The sequence below is a fragment of the Aplidium turbinatum genome, chromosome 4 (genome assembly GCF_918807975.1).
Source record: "Aplidium turbinatum chromosome 4, kaAplTurb1.1, whole genome shotgun sequence".
NCBI classification, from domain to species: Eukaryota; Metazoa; Chordata; class Ascidiacea; order Aplousobranchia; family Polyclinidae; genus Aplidium; species Aplidium turbinatum.
In genome coordinates, this window is record NC_137475.1 from 26420324 (window position 1) to 26444504 (window position 24181).

Consider the following 24181-nt stretch of genomic DNA (forward strand, 5'->3'; position numbering starts at 1 on the left):
CAAACTTTATTGTGTACAAAGAAGCCGAGTGCAGAATATACTACTGTAAACTTTTTCATAAAGGTTTTGTTCAAAACTAACAATTCGCTGCTTTGCTTCACTTAGTAAACCTTGACATTTGATTACCTTAACTTTGGCAAACTATCAGAAAGAGTCAATCCAAAACAATTAAGTTCAAGAACCAATGATGTTCAGTAATGTAGGCCTACTGTAAGTATGAGTAAAGACTTAGAGATGATGAAACAAAGCTACATGAAATCGTAAACTTTTTATGCTTTTCAGGCAAAATACAAAGAAGAATATGAAAAGAACAGAGGAAGAAATCACACTGAGATTCCAGAAACACCAGAGATGGTTTTATCGAAAGAGCTTCGACCGGTGCAAAGCAAGAAATTGTACACAGAAAAATCGAAGGAAATGCACAAAAACGTTCAGATCGGAGCAGGTCGGACATCTGTTGTTATCATCAAGTCGAAACTTTTACCTAATCGTTGAGTGCTTGTTTCTTCGAAGCCGTAACGATTAATTAATGCGTTTTATGATTTTAGACATACAAGAGCTTGCCCATGCTGTAACTGCGCAACAAAAAGTTTCAACCCATCCATACAAGAAACAATATAAAGAAGAGATTGTTGGCAAGGGACCAGTTGATCCTGCTATTGGTTATCCTGAACATGAACACCACAAGAAAGCAACCGATTTGGCTAGTAGTGTAAGTTGAAAATTGAAGTCAATTAGCAATGAATTGTCTATCTCGGAAAGTAATTTACTTGGAAGTGACATGAATCCAAAGAAGTCACTGCCATTTTCTATTGCTACAACAATTTGGCAGCATGCGATTGAACAAGTGCCCGAGCATTTGAAATTGTTACAGTATATTTCTTGTGTGGTTGTATTGTGAATTGGCTCGACAATAGATTTGATTTACTTTTGTTTCAGATTGATTATGTGAAAGACGCTGAAAAGATGTTGCAACATCACAATCTTCCTGGCGACACTCCTGAGTTGATCAGAGCGAAAGAAAGCGCTAAAATAGCAAGTGAAGTAAGTGGATGAGCGATGTTTGAAAGTTGTCTTGATTGACAAACAATGCAACAAGTTTTTGTTTATCAGATCAAAATGAACTTTTGCTGAAAAGATTCTTTTATACAGATTGAATATCAGAAAGATAAGAGAGACGTAATTGATGCCTATCGTGGATTCCAAACAATGGATAGCAAAGATCATCCCGTTGTGCAACAAGGAATTAAAGCAGCCGCCCTGACTGATGATGTGAGTTGGCAAAGTGATTGTTACTATCTTTTCTTTCAGCATCGCTAAGTTTAAAATTCCTCTCTTCTGATCTGATGCAACTACATCTTTCTCTAGTATCATACCCATTTGAAATTTGAAACTGCGATTCCGAATACAGAAGATTACCATTCAAAACTCGAATCTGTCGTTGATGATCACTCTAAGTTCATTAAGATTAACGATACCGTTCGGACGCATCCCATCATCAAAAAAGAAAAGTCTATCGCATTTGAAATTACTCCTTTAACGTACTGGATAGCATTCTTCCACCCAACTCTCCTTCGTTTTGATTCTCTCAATTCTTTTCACTCGATCTTAAATTGTCGCATATAGACTATACAGTAGTTTTTATCGTCTTTGTTTGAGCTTCTGGGACCAAATGTCCATCATTTTACCACACCAAGCTATCGATATTTCTGGTACTGTCCTGGAACCAGAAAGGATACTGGAATATGTGATCTTTGGATTCATCATCGGAGACACTGAGAACTTCTGCTCTATTCGGTGGCTATAAGATAGTGAAATCATTGATTAAATGGTCTTCGGACTGTTCTTCGGCACCATAACATGCCACTCCACATTCAGTATTTCTTACAAATGTGAAATTGCAACAGAACGAGCCTTTTTTTTGTTCTGTGACACGCAATCGGTCTGCTAATTGATGGCAGGCTTATGTTTTGAGCAGAAATCTTAATTTGACTGTTGATACATTTACTGTAGTTGGCTCATAAACGTCAAACTATTTTAATGTTTCTCGGCAGCCGATTTGTAGCAAGAATTGACAGCGATAGTGTTGCTTTAAACTGAGATAAAGCTATTATTGATTTGAGTAGGACTTGCAGCTTCGAAAGGAAACTGCGTCAATTGAAGCAAGCTGAAACATTGTTCTTTCCGCCTGCACCATTGCATCAAAGTCACAGCTCAATATATATTGTATTCTTTTAGGCCGCGTACAAAGAAGACTGGGAAAGCGACAAGCAAAACATCTACTATCCTGTTCATATCACTCCGGCCTATGAAATAGCTGCTGATGTTAAGAAAGCAACTGGCGATGTAAGAAACATGTCATAGCTTGCATTTGTAATATGATTGGATAGACAGTGTAAATAATAGCATTAAACCGTTGTTATACGCTGACTTGATACAAATCATCTTGCAACAGGTTCCTTACAAAGAAGACTATGAACAAACAAAGGATAAGAACAAATACAAAGTTACTGATACTGAAGAATATAAAACCATGAAGGAAGGAGAGAAATCTCTATCGGATGTAAGTTCTAATATTCAAAGAGGATTATTTATCCAGGCTGAGTGAAAATGTTTTGCCTTTGAGATTGACAGTGTACCCGCGATGTGTGTTAAGTTCACGGGAGATGAGTCTGTTTTCTTTTTTTTAGATTCGATAGGTGCTGGTAACTGATTTTCTTATATCAAACTTTATTGTGTACAAAGAAGCCGAGTGCAGAATATACTACTGTAAACTTTTTCATAAAGGTTTTGTTCAAAACTAACAATTCGCTGCTTTGCTTCACTTAGTAAACCTTGACATTTGATTACCTTAACTTTGGCAAACTATCAGAAAGAGTTACACCAAAACAATTAAGTTCAAGAACCAATGATGTTCAGTAATGTAGGCCTGCTGTAAGTATGAGTAAAGACTTAGAGATGATGAAACAAAGCTACATGAAATCGTAAACTTTTTATGCTTTTCAGGCAAAATACAAAGAAGAATATGAAAAGAACAGAGGAAGAAATCACACTGAGATTCCAGAAACACCAGAGATGGTTTTATCGAAAGAGCTTCGACCGGTACAAAGCAAGAAATTGTACACAGAAAAATCGAAGGAAATGCACAAAAACGTTCAGATCGGAGCAGGTCGGACATCTGTTGTTATCATCAAGTCGAAACATTTACCTAATTGTTGAGTGCTTGTTTCTTCGAAGCCGTAACGATTAATTAATGCGTTTTATGATTTTAGACATACAAGAGCTTGCCCATGCTGTAACTGCGCAACAGAAAGTTTCAACCCATCCATACAAGAAACAATATAAAGAAGAGATTGTTGGCAAGGGACCGGTTGATCCTGCTATTGGTTATCCTGAACATGAACACCACAAGAAAGCAACCGATTTGGCTAGTAGTGTAAGTTGAAAATTGAAGTCAATTAGCAATGAATTGTGCGTCTCGGAAAGTAATTTACTTGGAAGTGACATGAATCCAAAGAAGTCATTGCCATTTTCTGTTGCTACAACAATTTGGCAGCATGCGATTGAACAAGTGCTCGAGCATTTGAAATTGTTACAGTATATTTCTTGTGTGGTTGTATTGTGAATTGGCTCGACAATAGATTTGATTTACTTTTGTTTCAGATTGATTATGTGAAAGACGCTGAAAAGATGTTGCAACATCACAATCTTCCTGGCGACACTCCTGAGTTGATCAGAGCGAAAGAAAGCGCTAAAATAGCAAGTGATGTAAGTGGATGAGCGATGTTTGAAAGTTGTCTTGATTGACAAACAATGCAACAAGTGTTTGTTTATCAGATCAAAATGAACTTTTGCTGAAAAGATTCTTTTATATAGATTGAATATCAGAAAGATAAGAGAGACGTAATTGATGCCTATCGTGGATTCCAAACAATGGATAGCAAAGATCATCCCGTTGTGCAACAAGGAATTAAAGCAGCCGCCCTGACTGATGATGTGAGTTGGCAAAGTGATTGTTACCATCTTTTCTTTCAGCATCACTAAGTTTAAATTACTCTTTTCTGATCTGATGCAACTACATCATTCTATTGTATCATACCCATTTGAAATTTGAAACTGCGATTCCAAATACAGAAGATTACCATTCAAAACTCGACTCTGTCGTTGATGATCACTCTAAGTTCATTAAGATTAACGATACCGTTCGGACGCATCCCATCATCAAACAAGAAAAGTCTATCGCATTTGAAATTACTCCTTTAACGTACTGGATAGCATTCTTCCACCCAACTCTCCTTCGTTTTGATTCTCTCAATTCTTTTCACTCGATCTTAAATTGTCGCATATAGACTATACAGTAGTTTTTATCGTCTTTGTTTGAGCTTCTGGGACCAAATGTCCATTATTTTACCACACCAAGCTATCGATATTTCTCGTACTGTCCTGGAACCAGAAAGGATACTGGAGTATGTGATCTTTGGATTCACCATCTGAGACACTGAGAACTTCTGCTCTATTCGGTGGCTATAAGATAGTGAAATCATTAATTATATGGTCTTCGGACTGTTCCTCGGCACCATAACATGCCACTCCACATTCAGTATTTCTTACAAATGTAAAATTGCAACAGAACGAGCCTTCTTTTTGTTCTGTGACACGCAATCGGTCTGCTAATTGATGGCAGGCTTATGTTTTGAGCAGAAATCTTAATTTGACTGTTGATACATTTACTGTAGTTGGCTCATAAACGTCAAACTATTTTAATGTTTCTCGGCAGCCGATTTGTAGCAAGAATTGACAGCGATAGTGTTGCTTTAAACTGAGATAAAGCTATTATTGATTTGAGTAGGACTTGCAGCTTCGAAAGGAAACTGCGTCAATTGAAGCAAGCTGAAACATTGTTCTTTCCGCCTGCACCATTGCATCAAAGTCACAGCTCAATATATATTGTATTCTTTTAGGCCGCGTACAAAGAAGACTGGGAAAGCGACAAGCAAAACATCTACTATCCTGTTCATATCACTCCGGCCTATGAAATAGCTGCTGATGTTAAGAAAGCAACTGGCGATGTAAGAAACATGTCATAGCTTGCATTTGTAATATGATTGGATAGACAGTGTAAATAATAGCATTAAACCATTGTTATACGCTGACTTGATACAAATCATCTTGCAACAGGTTCCTTACAAAGAAGATTATGAACAAACAAAGGATAAGAACAAATACAAAGTTACTGATACTGAAGAATATAAAACCATGAAGGAAGGAGAGAAATCTCTATCGGATGTAAGTTCTAATATTCAAAGAGGATTATTTATCCAGGCTGAGTGAAAATGTTTTGCCTTTGAGATTGACAGTGTACCCGCGATGTGTGTTAAGTTCACGGGAGATGAGTCTGTTTTCTTTTTTTTAGCTTCGATAGGTGCTGGTAACTGATTTTCTTATATCAAACTTTATTGTGTACAAAGAAGCCGAGTGCAGAATATACTACTGTAAACTTTTTCATAAAGGTTTTGTTCAAAACTAACAATTCGCTGCTTTGCTTCACTTAGTAAACCTTGACATTTGATTACCTTAACTTTGGCAAACTATCAGAAAGAGTCACACCAAAACAATTAAGTTCAAGAACCCAATGATGTTCAGTAATGTAGGCCTACTGTAAGTATGAGTAAAGACTTAGAGATGATGAAACAAAGCTACATGAAATCGTAAACTTTTTATGCTTTTCAGGCAAAATACAAAGAAGAATATGAAAAGAACAGAGGAAGAAATCACACTGAGATTCCAGAAACACCAGAGATGGTTTTATCGAAAGAGCTTCGACCGGTACAAAGCAAGAAATTGTACACAGAAAAATCGAAGGAAATGCACAAAAACGTTCAGATCGGAGCAGGTCGGACATCTGTTGTTATCATCAAGTCGAAACTTTTACCTAATTGTTGAGTGCTTGTTTCTTCGAAGCCGTAACGATTAATTAATGCGTTTTATGATTTTAGACATACAAGAGCTTGCCCATGCTGTAACTGCGCAACAGAAAGTTTCAACCCATCCATACAAGAAACAATATAAAGAAGAGATTGTTGGCAAGGGACCGGTTGATCCTGCTATTGGTTATCCTGAACATGAACATCACAAGAAAGCAACCGATTTGGCTAGTAGTGTAAGTTGAAAATTGAAGTCAATTAGCAATGAATTGTGCGTCTCGGAAAGTAATTTACTTGGAAGTGACATGAATCCAAAGAAGTCATTGCCATTTTCTGTTGCTACAACAATTTGGCAGCATGCGATTGAACAAGTGCTCGAGCATTTGAAATTGTTACAGTATATTTCTTGTGTGGTTGTATTGTGAATTGGCTCGACCATAGATTTGATTTACTTTTGTTTCAGATTGATTATGTGAAAGACGCTGAAAAGATGTTGCAACATCACAATCTTCCTGGCGACACTCCTGAGTTGATCAGAGCGAAAGAAAGCGCTAAAATAGCAAGTGATGTAAGTGGATGAGCGATGTTTGAAAGTTGTCTTGATTGACAAACAATGCAACAAGTGTTTGTTTATCAGATCAAAATGAACTTTTGCTGAAAAGATTCTTTTATATAGATTGAATATCAGAAAGATAAGAGAGACGTAATTGATGCCTATCGTGGATTCCAAACAATGGATAGCAAAGATCATCCCGTTGTGCAACAAGGAATTAAAGCAGCCGCCCTGACTAATGATGTGAGTTGGTAAAGTGATTGTTACCATCTTTTCTTTCAGCATCACTAAGTTTAAAATTCCTCATTTCTGATCTGGTGCAACTACATCATTCTATTGTATCATACCCATTTGAAATTTGAAACTGCGATTCCAAATACAGAAGATTACCATTCAAAACTCGACTCTGTCGTTGATGATTACTCTAAGTTCATTAAGATTAACGATGCCGTTCGGACGCATCCCATCATCAAAAAAGAAAAGTCTATCGCATTTGAAATTACTCCTTTAACGTACTGGATAGCATTCTTCCACCCAACTCTCCTTCGTTTTGATTCTCTCAATTCTTTTCACTCGATCTTAAATTGTCGCATATAGACTATACAGTAGTTTTTATCGTCTTTGTTTGAGCTTCTGGGACCAAATGTCCACCATTTTACCACACCAAGCTATCGATATTTCTCGTACTGTCCTGGAACCAGAAAAGATACTGTAGTATGTGATCTTTGGATTCACCATCGGAGAAACTGAGAACTTCTGCTCTATTCGGTGGCTATAAGATCTGTGACACGCAATCGGTCTGCTAATTGATGGCAGGCTTATGTTTTGAGCAGAAATCTTAATTTGACTGTTAATACATTTACTGTAGTTGGCTCATAAACGTCAAACTATTTTAATGCGTGTTGCTTTAAACTGAGATAAAGCTATTATTGATTTGAGTAGGACTTGCAGCTTCGAAAGGAAACTGCGTCAATTAAAGCATGCTGAAACATTGTTCTTTCCGCCTGCACCATTGCATCAAAGTCACAGCTCAATATATATTGTATTCTTTTAGGCCGCGTACAAAGAAGACTGGGAAAGCGACAAGCAAAACATCTACTATCCTGTTCATATCACTCCGGCCTATGAAATAGCTGCTGATGTTAAGAAAGCAACTGGCGATGTAAGAAACACGTCATAGCTTGCATTTGTAATATGATTGGATAGACAGTGTAAAAAATAACATTAAACCATTGTTATACGCTGACTTGATACAAATCATCTTGCAACAGGTTCCTTACAGAGAAGACTATGAACAAACAAAGGATAAGAACAAATACAAAGTTACTGATACTGAAGAATATAAAACCATGAAGGAAGGAGAGAAATCTCTATCGGATGTAAGTTCTAATATTCAAAGAGGATTATTTATCCAGGCTGAGTGAAAATGTTTTGCCTTTGAGATTGACAGTGTACCCGCGATGTGTGTTAAATTCACGGGAGATGAGTCTGTTTTCTTTTCTTAGATTCGATAGGTGCTGGTAACTGATTTTCTAAAATCAAACTTTATTTTGTACAAAGAAGCCGAGTGCAGAATATACTACTGCAAACTTTTTCATAAAGGTTTTGTTCAAAACTAACAATTCGCTGCTTTGCTTCACTTAGTAAACCTTGACATTTGATTACCTTAACTTTGGCAAACTATCAGAAAGAGTCACACCAAAACAATTAAGTTCAAGAACCAATGATGTTCAGTAATGTAGGCCTACTGTAAGTATGAGTAAAGACTTAGAGATGATGAAACAAAGCTACATGAAATCGTAAACTTTTTATGCTTTTCAGGCAAAATACAAAGAAGAATATGAAAAGAACAGAGGAAGAAATCACACTGAGATTCCAGAAACACCAGAGATGGTTTTATCGAAAGAGCTTCGACCGGTACAAAGCAAGAAATTGTACACAGAAAAATCGAAGGAAATGCACAAAAACGTTCAGATCGGAGCAGGTCGGACATCTGTTGTTATCATCAAGTCGAAACTTTTACCTAATCGTTGAGTGCTTGTTTCTTCGAAGCCGTAACGATTAATTAATGCGTTTTATGATTTTAGACATACAAGAGCTTGCCCATGCTGTAACTGCGCAACAGAAAGTTTCAACCCATCCATACAAGAAACAATATAAAGAAGAGATTGTTGGCAAGGGACCGGTTGATCCTGCTATTGGTTATCCTGAACATGAACACCACAAAAAAGCAACCGATTTGGCTAGTAGTGTAAGTTGAAAATTGAAGTCAATTAGCAATGAATTGTCTATCTCGGAAAGTAATTTACTTGGAAGTGACATGAATCCAAAGAAGTCATTGCCATTTTCTGTTGCTACAACAATTTGGCAGCATGGGATTGAACAAGTGCCCGAGCATTTGAAAATGTTACAGTATATTTTTTTGTAGTTTTATTGTGAATTGGCTCGACAATAGATTGAATTACTTTTGTTTCAGATTGATTATGTGAAAGACGCTGAAAAGATGTTGCAACATCACAATCTTCCTGGCGACACTCCTGAGTTGATCAGAGCGAAAGAAAGCGCTAAAATAGCAAGTGATGTAAGTGGATGAGCGATGTTTGAAAGTTGTCTTGATTGACAAACAATGCAACAAGTTTTTGTTTATCAGATCAAAATGAACTTTTGCTGAAAAGATTCTTTTATATAGATTGAATATCAGAAAGATAAGAGAGACGTAATTGATGCCTATCGTGGATTCCAAACAATGGATAGCAAAGATCATCCCGTTGTGCAACAAGGAATTAAAGCAGCCGCCCTGACTGATGATGTGAGTTGGCAAAGTGATTGTTACTATCTTTTCTTTCAGCATCGCTAAGTTTAAAATTCCTCTTTTCTGATCTGATGCAACTACATCTTTCTCTGGTATCATACCCATTTGAAATTTGAAACTGCGATTCCGAATACAGAAGATTACCATTCAAAACTCGAATCTGTCGTTGATGATCACTCTAAGTTCATTAAGATTAATGATACCGTTCGGACGCATCCCATCATCAAAAAAGAAAAGTCTATCGCATTTGAAATTACTCCTTTAACGTACTGGATAGCATTCTTCCACCCAACTCTCCTTCGTTTTGATTCTCTCAATTCTTTTCACTCGATCTTAAATTGTCGCATATAGACTATACAGTAGTTTTTATCGTCTTTGTTTGAGCTTCTGGGACCAAATGTCCATCATTTTACCACACCAAGCTATCGATATTTCTCGTACTGTCCTGGAACCAGAAAGGATACTGGAGTATGTGATCTTTGGATTCATCATCGGAGACACTGAGAACTTCTGCTCTATTCGGTGGCTATAAGATAGTGAAATCATTGATTAAATGGTCTTCGGACTGTTCCTCGGCACCATAACATGCCACTCCACATTCAGTATTTCTTACAAATGTGAAATTGCAACAGAACGAGCCTTTTTTTTGTTCTGTGACACGCAATCGGTCTGCTAATTGATGGCAGGCTTATGTTTTGAGCAGAAATCTTAATTTGACTGTTGATACATTTACTGTAGTTGGCTCATAAACGTCAAACTATTTTAATGCGTGTTGCTTTAAACTGAGATAAAGCTATTATTGATTTGAGTAGGACTTGCAGCTTCGATAGGAAACTGCGTCAATTAAAGCTTGCTGAAACATTGTTCTTTCCGCCTGCACCATTGCATCAAAGTCACAGCTCAATATATTTTGTATTCTTTTAGGCCGCGTACAAAGAAGACTGGGAAAGCGACAAGCAAAACATCTACTATCCTGTTCATATCACTCCGGCCTATGAAATAGCTGCTGATGTTAAGAAAGCAACTGGCGATGTAAGAAACACGTCATAGCTTGCATTTGTAATATGATTGGATAGACAGTGTAAAAAATAACATTAAACCATTGTTATACGCTGACTTGATACAAATCATCTTGCAACAGGTTCCTTACAAAGAAGACTATGAACAAACAAAGGATAAGAACAAATACAAAGTTACTGATACTGAAGAATATAAAACCATGAAGGAAGGAGAGAAATCTCTATCGGATGTAAGTTCTAATATTCAAAGAGGATTATTTATCCAGGCTGAGTGAAAATGTTTTGCCTTTGAGATTGACAGTGTACCCGCGATGTGTGTTAAATTCACGGGAGATGAGTCTGTTTTCTTTTTCTTAGATTCGATAGGTGCTGGTAACTGATTTTCTTATATCAAACTTTATTTTGTACAAAGAAGCCGAGTGCAGAATATACTACTGCAAACTTTTTCATAAAGGTTTTGTTCAAAACTAACAATTCGCTGCTTTGCTTCACTTAGTAAACCTTGACATTTGATTACCTTAACTTTGGCAAACTATCAGAAAGAGTCACACCAAAACAATTAAGTTCAAGAACCAATGATGTTCAGTAATGTAGGCCTACTGTAAGTATGAGTAAAGACTTAGAGATGATGAAACAAAGCTACATGAAATCGTAAACTTTTTATGCTTTTCAGGCAAAATACAAAGAAGAATATGAAAAGAACAGAGGAAGAAATCACACTGAGATTCCAGAAACACCAGAGATGGTTTTATCGAAAGAGCTTCGACCGGTACAAAGCAAGAAATTGTACACAGAAAAATCGAAGGAAATGCACAAAAACGTTCAGATCGGAGCAGGTCGGACATCTGTTGTTATCATCAAGTCGAAACTTTTACCTAATCGTTGAGTGCTTGTTTCTTCGAAGCCGTAACGATTAATTAATGCGTTTTATGATTTTAGACATACAAGAGCTTGCCCATGCTGTAACTGCGCAACAGAAAGTTTCAACCCATCCATACAAGAAACAATATAAAGAAGAGATTGTTGGCAAGGGACCGGTTGATCCTGCTATTGGTTATCCTGAACATGAACACCACAAAAAAGCAACCGATTTGGCTAGTAGTGTAAGTTGAAAATTGAAGTCAATTAGCAATGAATTGTCTATCTCGGAAAGTAATTTACTTGGAAGTGACATGAATCCAAAGAAGTCATTGCCATTTTCTGTTGCTACAACAATTTGGCAGCATGGGATTGAACAAGTGCCCGAGCATTTGAAAATGTTACAGTATATTTTTTTGTAGTTTTATTGTGAATTGGTTCGACAATAGATTGAATTACTTTTGTTTCAGATTGATTATGTGAAAGACGCTGAAAAGATGTTGCAACATCACAATCTTCCTGGCGACACTCCTGAGTTGATCAGAGCGAAAGAAAGCGCTAAAATAGCAAGTGATGTAAGTGGATGAGCGATGTTTGAAAGTTGTCTTGATTGACAAACAATGCAACAAGTTTTTGTTTATCAGATCAAAATGAACTTTTGCTGAAAAGATTCTTTTATATAGATTGAATATCAGAAAGATAAGAGAGACGTAATTGATGCCTATCGTGGATTCCAAACAATGGATAGCAAAGATCATCCCGTTGTGCAACAAGGAATTAAAGCAGCCGCCCTGACTGATGATGTGAGTTGGCAAAGTGATTGTTACTATCTTTTCTTTCAGCATCGCTAAATTTAAAATTCCTCATTTCTGATCTGATGCAACTACATCTTTCTCTGGTATCATACCCATTTGAAATTTGAAACTGCGATTCCGAATACAGAAGATTACCATTTAAAACTCGAATCTGTCGTTGATGATCACTCTAAGTTCATTAAGATTAATGATACCGTTCGGACGCATCCCATCATCAAACAAGAAAAGTCTATCGCATTTGAAATTACTCCTTTAACGTACTGGATAGCATTCTTCCACCCAACTCTCCTTCGTTTTGATTCTCTCAATTCTTTTCACTCGATCTTAAATTGTCGCATATAGACTATACAGTAGTTTTTATCGTCTTTGTTTGAGCTTCTGGGACCAAATGTCCATCATTTTACCACACCAAGCTATCGATATTTCTCGTACTGTCCTGGAACCAGAAAGGATACTGGAGTATGTGATCTTTGGATTCATCATCGGAGACACTGAGAACTTCTGCTCTATTCGGTGGCTATAAGATAGTGAAATCATTGATTAAATGGTCTTCGGACTGTTCCTCGGCACCATAACATGCCACTCCACATTCAGTATTTCTTACAAATGTGAAATTGCAACAGAACGAGCCTTTTTTTTGTTCTGTGACACGCAATCGGTCTGCTAATTGATGGCAGGCTTATGTTTTGAGCAGAAATCTTAATTTGACTGTTGATACATTTACTGTAGTTGGCTCATAAACGTCAAACTATTTTAATGCGTGTTGCTTTAAACTGAGATAAAGCTATTATTGATTTGAGTAGGACTTGCAGCTTCGATAGGAAACTGCGTCAATTAAAGCTTGCTGAAACATTGTTCTTTCCGCCTGCACCATTGCATCAAAGTCACAGCTCAATATATTTTGTATTCTTTTAGGCCGCGTACAAAGAAGACTGGGAAAGCGACAAGCAAAACATCTACTATCCTGTTCATATCACTCCGGCCTATGAAATAGCTGCTGATGTTAAGAAAGCAACTGGCGATGTAAGAAACACGTCATAGCTTGCATTTGTAATATGCTTGGATAGACATTGTAAAAATAACATTAAACCATTGTTATACGCTGACTTGATACAAATCATCTTGCAACAGGTTCCTTACAAAGAAGACTATGAACAAACAAAGGATAAGAACAAATACAAAGTTACTGATACTGAAGAATATAAAACCATGAAGGAAGGAGAGAAATCTCTATCGGATGTAAGTTCTAATATTCAAAGAGGATTATTTATCCAGGCTGAGGGAAGATGTTTTGCCTTTGAGATTGACAGTGTACCCGCGATGTGTGTTAAATTCACGGGAGATGAGTCTGTTTTCTTTTTTTTAGATTCGATAGGTGCTGGTAACTGATTTTCTAATATCAAACTTTATTGTGTACAAAGAAGCCGAGTGCAGAATATACTACTGTAAACTTTTTCATAAAGGTTTTGTTCAAAACTAACAATTCGCTGCTTTGCTTCACTTAGTAAACCTTGATATTTGATTACCTTAACTTTGGCAAACTATCAGAAAGAGTCACACCAAAACAATTAAGTTCAAGAACCAATGATGTTCAGTAATGTAGGCCTACTGTAAGTATGAGTAAAGACTTAGAGATGATGAAACAAAGCTACATGAAATCGTAAACTTTTTATGCTTTTCAGGCAAAATACAAAGAAGAATATAAAAAGAACAGAGGAAGAAATCACACTGAGATTCCAGAAACACCAGAGATGGTTTTATCGAAAGAGCTTCGACCGGTACAAAGCAAGAAATTGTACACAGAAAAATCGAAGGAAATGCACAAAAACGTTCAGATCGGAGCAGGTCGGACATCTGTTGTTATCATCAAGTCGAAACTTTTACCTAATCGTTGAGTGCTTGTTTCTTCGAAGCCGTAACGATTAATTAATGCGTTTTATGATTTTAGACATACAAGAGCTTTCCCATGCTGTAACTGCGCAACAGAAAGTTTCAACCCATCCATACAAGAAACAATATAAAGAAGAGATTGTTGGCAAGGGACCGGTTGATCCTGCTATTGGTTATCCTGAACATGAACACCACAAGAAAGCAACCGATTTGGCTAGTAGTGTAAGTTGAAAATTGAAGTCAATTAGCAATGAATTGTCTATCTCGGAAAGTAATTTACTTGGAAGTGACATGAATCGAAAGAAGTCATTGCCATTTTCTGTTGCTACAACAATTTGGCAGCATGGGATTGAACAAGTGCCCGAGCATTTGAAAATGTTACAATATATTTTGTTGTGGTTTTATTGTGAATTGGCTCGACAATAGATTTGATTTACTTTTGTTTCAGATTGATTATGTGAAAGACGCTGAAAAGATGTTGCAACATCACAATCTTCCTGGCGACACTCCTGAGTTGATCAGAGCGAAAGAAAGCGCTAAAATAGCAAGTGATGTAAGTGGATGAGCGATGTTTGAAAGTTGTCTTGATTGACAAACAATGCAACAAGTTTTTGTTTATCAGATCAAAATGAACTTTTGCTGAAAAGATTCTTTTATATAGATTGAATATCAGAAAGATAAGAGAGACGTAATTGATGCCTATCGTGGATTCCAAACAATGGATAGCAAAGATCATCCCGTTGTGCAACAAGGAATTAAAGCAGCCGCCCTGACTGATGATGTGAGTTGGCAAAGTGATTGTTACTATCTTTTCTTTCAGCATCGCTAAGTTTAAAATTCCTCTTTTCTGATCTGATGCAACTACATCTTTCTCTGGTATCATACCCATTTGAAATTTGAAACTGCGATTCCAAATACAGAAGATTACCATTCAAAACTCGAATCTGTCGTTGATGATCACTCTAAGTTCATTAAGATTAATGATACCGTTCCGACGCATCCCATCATCAAACAAGAAAAGTCTATCGCATTTGAAATTACTCCTTTAACGTACTGGATAGCATTCTTCCACCCAACTCTCCTTCGTTTTGATTCTCTCAATTCTTTTCACTCGATCTTAAATTGTCGCATATAGACTATACAGTAGTTTTTATCGTCTTTGTTTGAGCTTCTGGGACCAAATGTCCATCATTTTACCACACCAAGCTATCGATATTTCTCGTATTGTCCTGGAACCAGAAAGGATACTGGAGTATGTGATCTTTGGATTCACCATCTGAGACACTGAGAACTTCTGCTCTATTCGGTGGCTATAAGATAGTGAAATCATTGATTAAATGGTCTTCGGACTGTTCCTCGGCACCATAACATGCCACTCCACATTCAGTATTTCTTACAAATGTGAAATTGCAACAGAACGAGCCTTTTTTTTTGTTCTGTGACACGCAATCGGTCTGCTAATTGATGGCAGGCTTATGTTTTGAGCAGAAATCTTAATTTGACTGTTGATACATTTACTGTAGTTGGCTCATAAACGTCAAACTATTTTAATGCGTGTTGCTTTAAACTGAGATAAAGCTATTATTGATTTGAGTAGGACTTGCAGCTTCGAAAGGAAACTGCGTCAATTAAAGCATGCTGAAACATTGTTCTTTCCGCCTGCACCATTGCATCAAAGTCACAGCTCAATATATATTGTATTCTTTTAGGCCGCGTACAAAGAAGACTGGGAAAGCGACAAGCAAAACATCTACTATCCTGTTCATATCACTCCGGCCTATGAAATAGCTGCTGATGTTAAGAAAGCAACTGGCGATGTAAGAAACATGTCATAGCTTGCATTTGTAATATGATTGGATAGACAGTGTAAATAATAGCATTAAACCGTTGTTATACGCTGACTTGATACAAATCATCTTGCAACAGGTTCCTTACAAAGAAGACTATGAACAAACAAAGGATAAGAACAAATACAAAGTTACTGATACTGAAGAATATAAAACCATGAAGGAAGGAGAGAAATCTCTATCGGATGTAAGTTCTAATATTCAAAGAGGATTATTTATCCAGGCTGAGTGAAAATGTTTTGCCTTTGAGATTGACAGTGTACCCGCGATGTGTGTTAAGTTCACGGGAGATGAGTCTGTTTTCTTTTTTTTAGATTCGATAGGTGCTGGTAACTGATTTTCTTATATCAAACTTTATTGTGTACAAAGAAGCCGAGTGCAGAATATACTACTGTAAACTTTTTCATAAAGGTTTTGTTCAAAACTAACAATTCGCTGCTTTGCTTCACTTAGTAAACCTTGACATTTGATTACCTTAACTTTGGCAAACTATCAGAAAGAGTCAATCCAAAACAATTAAGTTCAAGAACCAATGATGTTCAGTAATGTAGGCCTACTGTAAGTATGAGTAAAGACTTAGAGATGATGAAACAAAGCTACATGAAATCGTAAACTTTTTATGCTTTTCAGGCAAAATACAAAGAAGAATATGAAAAGAACAGAGGAAGAAATCACACTGAGATTCCAGAAACACCAGAGATGGTTTTATCGAAAGAGCTTCGACCGGTGCAAAGCAAGAAATTGTACACAGAAAAATCGAAGGAAATGCACAAAAACGTTCAGATCGGAGCAGGTCGGACATCTGTTGTTATCATCAAGTCGAAACTTTTACCTAATCGTTGAGTGCTTGTTTCTTCGAAGCCGTAACGATTAATTAATGCGTTTTATGATTTTAGACATACAAGAGCTTGCCCATGCTGTAACTGCGCAACAAAAAGTTTCAACCCATCCATACAAGAAACAATATAAAGAAGAGATTGTTGGCAAGGGACCAGTTGATCCTGCTATTGGTTATCCTGAACATGAACACCACAAGAAAGCAACCGATTTGGCTAGTAGTGTAAGTTGAAAATTGAAGTCAATTAGCAATGAATTGTCTATCTCGGAAAGTAATTTACTTGGAAGTGACATGAATCCAAAGAAGTCACTGCCATTTTCTATTGCTACAACAATTTGGCAGCATGCGATTGAACAAGTGCCCGAGCATTTGAAATTGTTACAGTATATTTCTTGTGTGGTTGTATTGTGAAATGGCTCGACAATAGATTTGATTTACTTTTGTTTCAGATTGATTATGTGAAAGACGCTGAAAAGATGTTGCAACATCACAATCTTCCTGGCGACACTCCTGAGTTGATCAGAGCGAAAGAAAGCGCTAAAATAGCAAGTGATGTAAGTGGATGAGCGATGTTTGAAAGTTGTCTTGATTGACAAACAATGCAACAAGTTTTTGTTTATCAGATCAAAATGAACTTTTGCTGAAAAGATTCTTTTATACAGATTGAATATCAGAAAGATAAGAGAGACGTAATTGATGCCTATCGTGGATTCCAAACAATGGATAGCAAAGATCATCCCGTTGTGCAACAAGGAATTAAAGCAGCCGCCCTGACTGATGATGTGAGTTGGCAAAGTGATTGTTACCATCTTTTCTTTCAGCATCGCTAAGTTTAAAATTCCTCTCTTCTGATCTGATGCAACTACATCTTTCTCTGGTATCATACCCATTTGAAATTTGAAACTGCGATTCCAAATACAGAAGATTACCATTCAAAACTCGAATCTGTCGTTGATGATCACTCTAAGTTCATTAAGATTAACGATACCGTTCCGACGCATCCCATCATCAAAAAAGAAAAGTCTATCGCATTTGAAATTACTCCTTTAACGTACTGGATAGCATTCTTCCACCCAACTCTCCTTCGTTTTGATTCTCTCAATTCTTTTCACTCGGTCTTAAATTGTCGCATATAGACTATACAGTAGTTTTTATCGTCTTTGTTTGAGCTTCTGGGACCAAATGTCCATCATTTTACCACACCAAGCTATCGATATTTCTGGTACTGTCCTGGAACCAGAAAGGATACTGGAATATGTGATCTTTGGATTCATCATCGGAGACACTGAGAACTTCTGCTCTATTCGGTGGCTATAAGATAGTGAAATCATTGATTAAATGGTCTTCGGACTGTTCTTCGGCACCATAACATGCCACTCCACATTCAGTATTTCTTACAAATGTGAAATTGCAACAGAACGAGCCTTTTTTTTGTTCTGTGACACGCAATCGGTCTGCTAATTGATGGCAGGCTTATGTTTTGAGCAGAAATCTTAATTTGACTGTTGATACATTTACTGTAGTTGGCTCATAAACGTCAAACTATTTTAATGTTTCTCGGCAGCCGATTTGTAGCAAGAATTGGCAGCGATAGTGTTGCTTTAAACTGAGATAAAGCTATTATTGATTTGAGTAGGACTTGCAGCTTCGAAAGGAAACTGCGTCAATTGAAGCAAGCTGAAACATTGTTCTTTCCGCCTGCACCATTGCATCAAAGTCACAGCTCAATATATATTGTATTCTTTTAGGCCGCGTACAAAGAAGACTGGGAAAGCGACAAGCAAAACATCTACTATCCTGTTCATATCACTCCGGCCTATGAAATAGCTGCTGATGTTAAGAAAGCAACTGGCGATGTAAGAAACATGTCATAGCTTGCATTTGTAATATGATTGGATAGACAGTGTAAATAATAGCATTAAACCGTTGTTATACGCTGACTTGATACAAATCATCTTGCAACAGGTTCCTTACAAAGAAGACTATGAACAAACAAAGGATAAGAACAAATACAAAGTTACTGATACTGAAGAATATAAAACCATGAAGGAAGGAGAAAAATCTCTATCGGATGTAAGTTCTAATATTCAAAGAGGATTATTTATCCAGGCTGAGTGAAAATGTTTTGCCTTTGAGATTGACAGTGTACCCGCGATGTGTGTTAAGTTCACGGGAGATGAGTCTGTTTTCTTTTTTTTAGATTCGATAGGTGCTGGTAACTGATTTTCTTATATCAAACTTTATTGTGTACAAAGAAGCCGAGTGCAGAATATACTACTGTAAACTTTTTCATAAAGGTTTTGTTCAAAACTAACAATTCGCTGCTTTGCTTCACTTAGTAAACCTTGACATTTGATTACCTTAACTTTGGCAAACTATCAGAAAGAGTTACACCAAAACAATTAAGTTCAAGAACCAATGATGTTCAGTAATGTAGGCCTGCTGTAAGTATGAGTAAAGACTTAGAGATGATGAAACAAAGCTACATGAAATCGTAAACTTTTTATGCTTTTCAGGCAAAATACAAAGAAGAATATGAAAAGAACAGAGGAAGAAATCACACTGAGATTCCAGAAACACCAGAGATGGTTTTATCGAAAGAGCTTCGACCGGTACAAAGCAAGAAATTGTACACAGAAAAATCGAAGGAAATGCACAAAAACGTTCAGATCGGAGCAGGTCGGACATCTGTTGTTATCATCAAGTCGAAACTTTTACCTAATTGTTGAGTGCTTGTTTCTTCGAAGCCGTAACGATTAATTAATGCGTTTTATGATTTTAGACATACAAGAGCTTGCCCATGCTGTAACTGCGCAACAGAAAGTTTCAACCCATCCATACAAGAAACAATATAAAGAAGAGATTGTTGGCAAGGGACCGGTTGATCCTGCTATTGGTTATCCTGAACATGAACACCACAAGAAAGCAACCGATTTGGCTAGTAGTGTAAGTTGAAAATTGAAGTCAATTAGCAATGAATTGTGCGTCTCGGAAAGTAATTTACTTGGAAGTGACATGAATCCAAAGAAGTCATTGCCATTTTCTGTTGCTACAACAATTTGGCAGCATGCGATTGAACAAGTGCTCGAGCATTTGAAATTGTTACAGTATATTTCTTGTGTGGTTGTATTGTGAATTGGCTCGACAATAGATTTGATTTACTTTTGTTTCAGATTGATTATGTGAAAGACGCTGAAAAGATGTTGCAACATCACAATCTTCCTGGCGACACTCCTGAGTTGATCAGAGCGAAAGAAAGCGCTAAAATAGCAAGTGATGTAAGTGGATGAGCGATGTTTGAAAGTTGTCTTGATTGACAAACAATGCAACAAGTGTTTGTTTATCAGATCAAAATGAACTTTTGCTGAAAAGATTCTTTTATATAGATTGAATATCAGAAAGATAAGAGAGACGTAATTGATGCCTATCGTGGATTCCAAACAATGGATAGCAAAGATCATCCCGTTGTGCAACAAGGAATTAAAGCAGCCGCCCTGACTAATGATGTGAGTTGGCAAAGTGATTGTTACCATCTTTTCTTTCAGCATCACTAAGTTTAAAATTACTCTTTTCTGATCTGGTGCAACTACATCATTCTATTGTATCATACCCATTTGAAATTTGAAACTGCGATTCCTAATACAGAAGATTACCATTCAAAACTCGACTCTGTCGTTGATGATTACTCTAAGTTCATTAAGATTAACGATACCGTTCGGACGCATCCCATCATCAAAAAAGAAAAGTCTATCGCATTTGAAATTACTCCTTTAACGTACTGGATAGCATTCTTCCACCCAACTCTCCTTCGTTTTGATTCTCTCAATTCTTTTCACTCGATCTTAAATTGTCGCATATAGACTATACAGTAGTTTTTATCGTCTTTGTTTGAGCTTCTGGGACCAAATGTCCACCATTTTACCACACCAAGCTATCGATATTTCTCGTACTGTCCTGGAACCAGAAAAGATACTGTAGTATGTGATCTTTGGATTCACCATCGGAGAAACTGAGAACTTCTGCTCTATTCGGTGGCTATAAGATCTGTGACACGCAATCGGTCTGCTAATTGATGGCAGGCTTATGTTTTGAGCAGAAATCTTAATTTGACTGTTAATACATTTACTGTAGTTGGCTCATAAACGTCAAACTATTTTAATGCGTGTTGCTTTAAACTGAGATAAAGCTATTATTGATTTGAGTAGGACTTGCAGCTTCGAAAGGAAACTGCGTCAATTGAAGCATGCTGAAACATTGTTCTTTCCGCCTGCACCATTGCATCAAAGTCACAGCTCAATATATATTGTATTCTTTTAGGCCGCGTACAAAGAAGACTGGGAAAGCGACAAGCAAAACATCTACTATCCTGTTCATATCACTCCGGCCTATGAAATAGCTGCTGATGTTAAGAAAGCAACTGGCGATGTAAGAAACATGTCATAGCTTGCATTTGTAATATGCTTGGATAGACAGTGTAAAAAATAACATTAAACCATTGTTATACGCTGACTTGATACAAATCATCTTGCAACAGGTTCCTTACAAAGAAGACTATGAACAAACAAAGGATAAGAACAAATACAAAGTTACTGATACTGAAGAATATAAAACCATGAAGGAAGGAGAGAAATCTCTATCGGATGTAAGTTCTAATATTCAAAGAGGATTATTTATCCAGGCTGAGTGAAAATGTTTTGCCTTTGAGATTGACAGGGTACCCGCGATGTGTGTTAAGTTCACGGGAGATGAGTCTGTTTTCTTTTTTTTAGATTCGATAGGTGCTGGTAACTGATTTTCTTATATCAAACTTTATTGTGTACAAAGAAGCCGAGTGCAGAATATACTACTGTAAACTTTTTCATAAAGGTTTTGTTCAAAACTAACAATTCGCTGCTTTGCTTCACTTAGTAAACCTTGACATTTGATTACCTTAACTTTGGCAAACTATCAGAAAGAGTTACACCAAAACAATTAAGTTCAAGAACCAATGATGTTCAGTAATGTAGGCCTGCTGTAAGTATGAGTAAAGACTTAGAGATGATGAAACAAAGCTACATGAAATCGTAAACTTTTTATGCTTTTCAGGCAAAATACAAAGAAGAATATGAAAAGAACAGAGGAAGAAATCACACTGAGATTCCAGAAACACCAGAGATGGTTTTATCGAAAGAGCTTCGACCGGTACAAAGCAAGAAATTGTACACAGAAAAATCGAAGGAAATGCACAAAAACGTTCAGATCGGAGCAGGTCGGACATCTGTTGTTATCATCAAGTCGAAACATTTACCTAATTGTTGAGTGCTTGTTTCTTCGAAGCCGTAACGATTAATTAATGCGTTTTATGATTTTAGACATACAAGAGCTTGCCCATGCTGTAACTGCGCAACAGAAAGTTTCAACCCATCCATACAAGAAACAATATAAAGAAGAGATTGTTGGCAAGGGACCGGTTGATCCTGCTATTGGTTATCCTGAACATGAACACCACAAGAAAGCAACCGATTTGGCTAGTAGTGTAAGTTGAAAATTGAAGTCAATTAGCAATGAATTGTGCGTCTCGGAAAGTAATTTACTTGGAAGTGACATGAATCCAAAGAAGTCATTGCCATTTTCTGTTGCTACAACAATTTGGCAGCATGCGATTGAACAAGTGCTCGAGCATTTGAAATTGTTACAGTATATTTCTTGTGTGGTTGTATTGTGAATTGGCTCGACAATAGATTTGATTTACTTTTGTTTCAGATTGATTATGTGAAAGACGCTGAAAAGATGTTGCAACATCACAATCTTCCTGGCGACACTCCTGAGTTGATCAGAGCGAAAGAAAGCGCTAAAATAGCAAGTGATGTAAGTGGATGAGCGATGTTTGAAAGTTGTCTTGATTGACAAACAATGCAACAAGTGTTTGTTTATCAGATCAAAATGAACTTTTGCTGAAAAGATTCTTTTATATAGATTGAATATCAGAAAGATAAGAGAGACGTAATTGATGCCTATCGTGGATTCCAAACAATGGATAGCAAAGATCATCCCGTTGTGCAACAAGGAATTAAAGCAGCCGCCCTGACTGATGATGTGAGTTGGCAAAGTGATTGTTACCATCTTTTCTTTCAGCATCACTAAGTTTAAATTACTCTTTTCTGATCTGATGCAACTACATCATTCTATTGTATCATACCCATTTGAAATTTGAAACTGCGATTCCAAATACAGAAGATTACCATTCAAAACTCGACTCTGTCGTTGATGATCACTCTAAGTTCATTAAGATTAACGATACCGTTCGGACGCATCCCATCATCAAACAAGAAAAGTCTATCGCATTTGAAATTACTCCTTTAACGTACTGGATAGCATTCTTCCACCCAACTCTCCTTCGTTTTGATTCTCTCAATTCTTTTCACTCGATCTTAAATTGTCGCATATAGACTATACAGTAGTTTTTATCGTCTTTGTTTGAGCTTCTGGGACCAAATGTCCATTATTTTACCACACCAAGCTATCGATATTTCTCGTACTGTCCTGGAACCAGAAAGGATACTGGAGTATGTGATCTTTGGATTCACCATCTGAGACACTGAGAACTTCTGCTCTATTCGGTGGCTATAAGATAGTGAAATCATTAATTAAATGGTCTTCGGACTGTTCCTCGGCACCATAACATGCCACTCCACATTCAGTATTTCTTACAAATGTAAAATTGCAACAGAACGAGCCTTCTTTTTGTTCTGTGACACGCAATCGGTCTGCTAATTGATGGCAGGCTTATGTTTTGAGCAGAAATCTTAATTTGACTGTTGATACATTTACTGTAGTTGGCTCATAAACGTCAAACTATTTTAATGTTTCTCGGCAGCCGATTTGTAGCAAGAATTGACAGCGATAGTGTTGCTTTAAACTGAGATAAAGCTATTATTGATTTGAGTAGGACTTGCAGCTTCGAAAGGAAACTGCGTCAATTGAAGCAAGCTGAAACATTGTTCTTTCCGCCTGCACCATTGCATCAAAGTCACAGCTCAATATATATTGTATTCTTTTAGGCCGCGTACAAAGAAGACTGGGAAAGCGACAAGCAAAACATCTACTATCCTGTTCATATCACTCCGGCCTATGAAATAGCTGCTGATGTTAAGAAAGCAACTGGCGATGTAAGAAACATGTCATAGCTTGCATTTGTAATATGCTTGGATAGACAGTGTAAATAATAGCATTAAACCATTGTTATACGCTGACTTGATACAAATCATCTTGCAACAGGTTCCTTACAAAGAAGATTATGAACAAACAAAGGATAAGAACAAATACAAAGTTACTGATACTGAAGAATATAAAACCATGAAGGAAGGAGAGAAATCTCTATCGGATGTAAGTTCTAATATTCAAAGAGGATTATTTATCCAGGCTGAGTGAAAATGTTTTGCCTTTGAGATTGACAGTGTACCCGCGATGTGTGTTAAGTTCACGGGAGATGAGTCTGTTTTCTTTTTTTTAGATTCGATAGGTGCTGGTAACTGATTTTCTTATATCAAACTTTATTGTGTACAAAGAAGCCGAGTGCAGAATATACTACTGTAAACTTTTTCATAAAGGTTTTGTTCAAAACTAACAATTCGCTGCTTTGCTTC

At 36.9% G+C, this 24181-nt stretch overlaps 1 protein-coding gene across 1 annotated transcript in view; it reads left to right on the plus strand.

Annotated features, from left to right (window-relative positions):
* The window catches only part of LOC145769018 (uncharacterized), a 155818-nt gene that overhangs the window by 20216 nt on the left and 111421 nt on the right, over window positions 1–24181 (plus strand). Inside the window, exons 34-87 of the mRNA XM_082580617.1 lie at window positions 283–445; window positions 549–712; window positions 940–1044; window positions 1153–1272; window positions 2239–2346; window positions 2456–2563; window positions 3007–3169; window positions 3273–3436; window positions 3664–3768; window positions 3877–3996; window positions 4962–5069; window positions 5179–5286; window positions 5731–5893; window positions 5997–6160; window positions 6388–6492; window positions 6601–6720; window positions 7532–7639; window positions 7749–7856; window positions 8299–8461; window positions 8565–8728; window positions 8954–9058; window positions 9167–9286; window positions 10214–10321; window positions 10431–10538; window positions 10982–11144; window positions 11248–11411; window positions 11637–11741; window positions 11850–11969; window positions 12897–13004; window positions 13113–13220; window positions 13664–13826; window positions 13930–14093; window positions 14320–14424; window positions 14533–14652; window positions 15581–15688; window positions 15798–15905; window positions 16349–16511; window positions 16615–16778; window positions 17006–17110; window positions 17219–17338; window positions 18305–18412; window positions 18522–18629; window positions 19073–19235; window positions 19339–19502; window positions 19730–19834; window positions 19943–20062; window positions 20874–20981; window positions 21091–21198; window positions 21642–21804; window positions 21908–22071; window positions 22299–22403; window positions 22512–22631; window positions 23597–23704; window positions 23814–23921. Of these exons, the coding sequence (XP_082436743.1) occupies window positions 283–445; window positions 549–712; window positions 940–1044; window positions 1153–1272; window positions 2239–2346; window positions 2456–2563; window positions 3007–3169; window positions 3273–3436; window positions 3664–3768; window positions 3877–3996; window positions 4962–5069; window positions 5179–5286; window positions 5731–5893; window positions 5997–6160; window positions 6388–6492; window positions 6601–6720; window positions 7532–7639; window positions 7749–7856; window positions 8299–8461; window positions 8565–8728; window positions 8954–9058; window positions 9167–9286; window positions 10214–10321; window positions 10431–10538; window positions 10982–11144; window positions 11248–11411; window positions 11637–11741; window positions 11850–11969; window positions 12897–13004; window positions 13113–13220; window positions 13664–13826; window positions 13930–14093; window positions 14320–14424; window positions 14533–14652; window positions 15581–15688; window positions 15798–15905; window positions 16349–16511; window positions 16615–16778; window positions 17006–17110; window positions 17219–17338; window positions 18305–18412; window positions 18522–18629; window positions 19073–19235; window positions 19339–19502; window positions 19730–19834; window positions 19943–20062; window positions 20874–20981; window positions 21091–21198; window positions 21642–21804; window positions 21908–22071; window positions 22299–22403; window positions 22512–22631; window positions 23597–23704; window positions 23814–23921 (6912 nt within the window). The remainder of the gene's footprint in view (window positions 1–282; window positions 446–548; window positions 713–939; window positions 1045–1152; window positions 1273–2238; window positions 2347–2455; window positions 2564–3006; window positions 3170–3272; window positions 3437–3663; window positions 3769–3876; window positions 3997–4961; window positions 5070–5178; window positions 5287–5730; window positions 5894–5996; window positions 6161–6387; window positions 6493–6600; window positions 6721–7531; window positions 7640–7748; window positions 7857–8298; window positions 8462–8564; window positions 8729–8953; window positions 9059–9166; window positions 9287–10213; window positions 10322–10430; window positions 10539–10981; window positions 11145–11247; window positions 11412–11636; window positions 11742–11849; window positions 11970–12896; window positions 13005–13112; window positions 13221–13663; window positions 13827–13929; window positions 14094–14319; window positions 14425–14532; window positions 14653–15580; window positions 15689–15797; window positions 15906–16348; window positions 16512–16614; window positions 16779–17005; window positions 17111–17218; window positions 17339–18304; window positions 18413–18521; window positions 18630–19072; window positions 19236–19338; window positions 19503–19729; window positions 19835–19942; window positions 20063–20873; window positions 20982–21090; window positions 21199–21641; window positions 21805–21907; window positions 22072–22298; window positions 22404–22511; window positions 22632–23596; window positions 23705–23813; window positions 23922–24181) is intronic.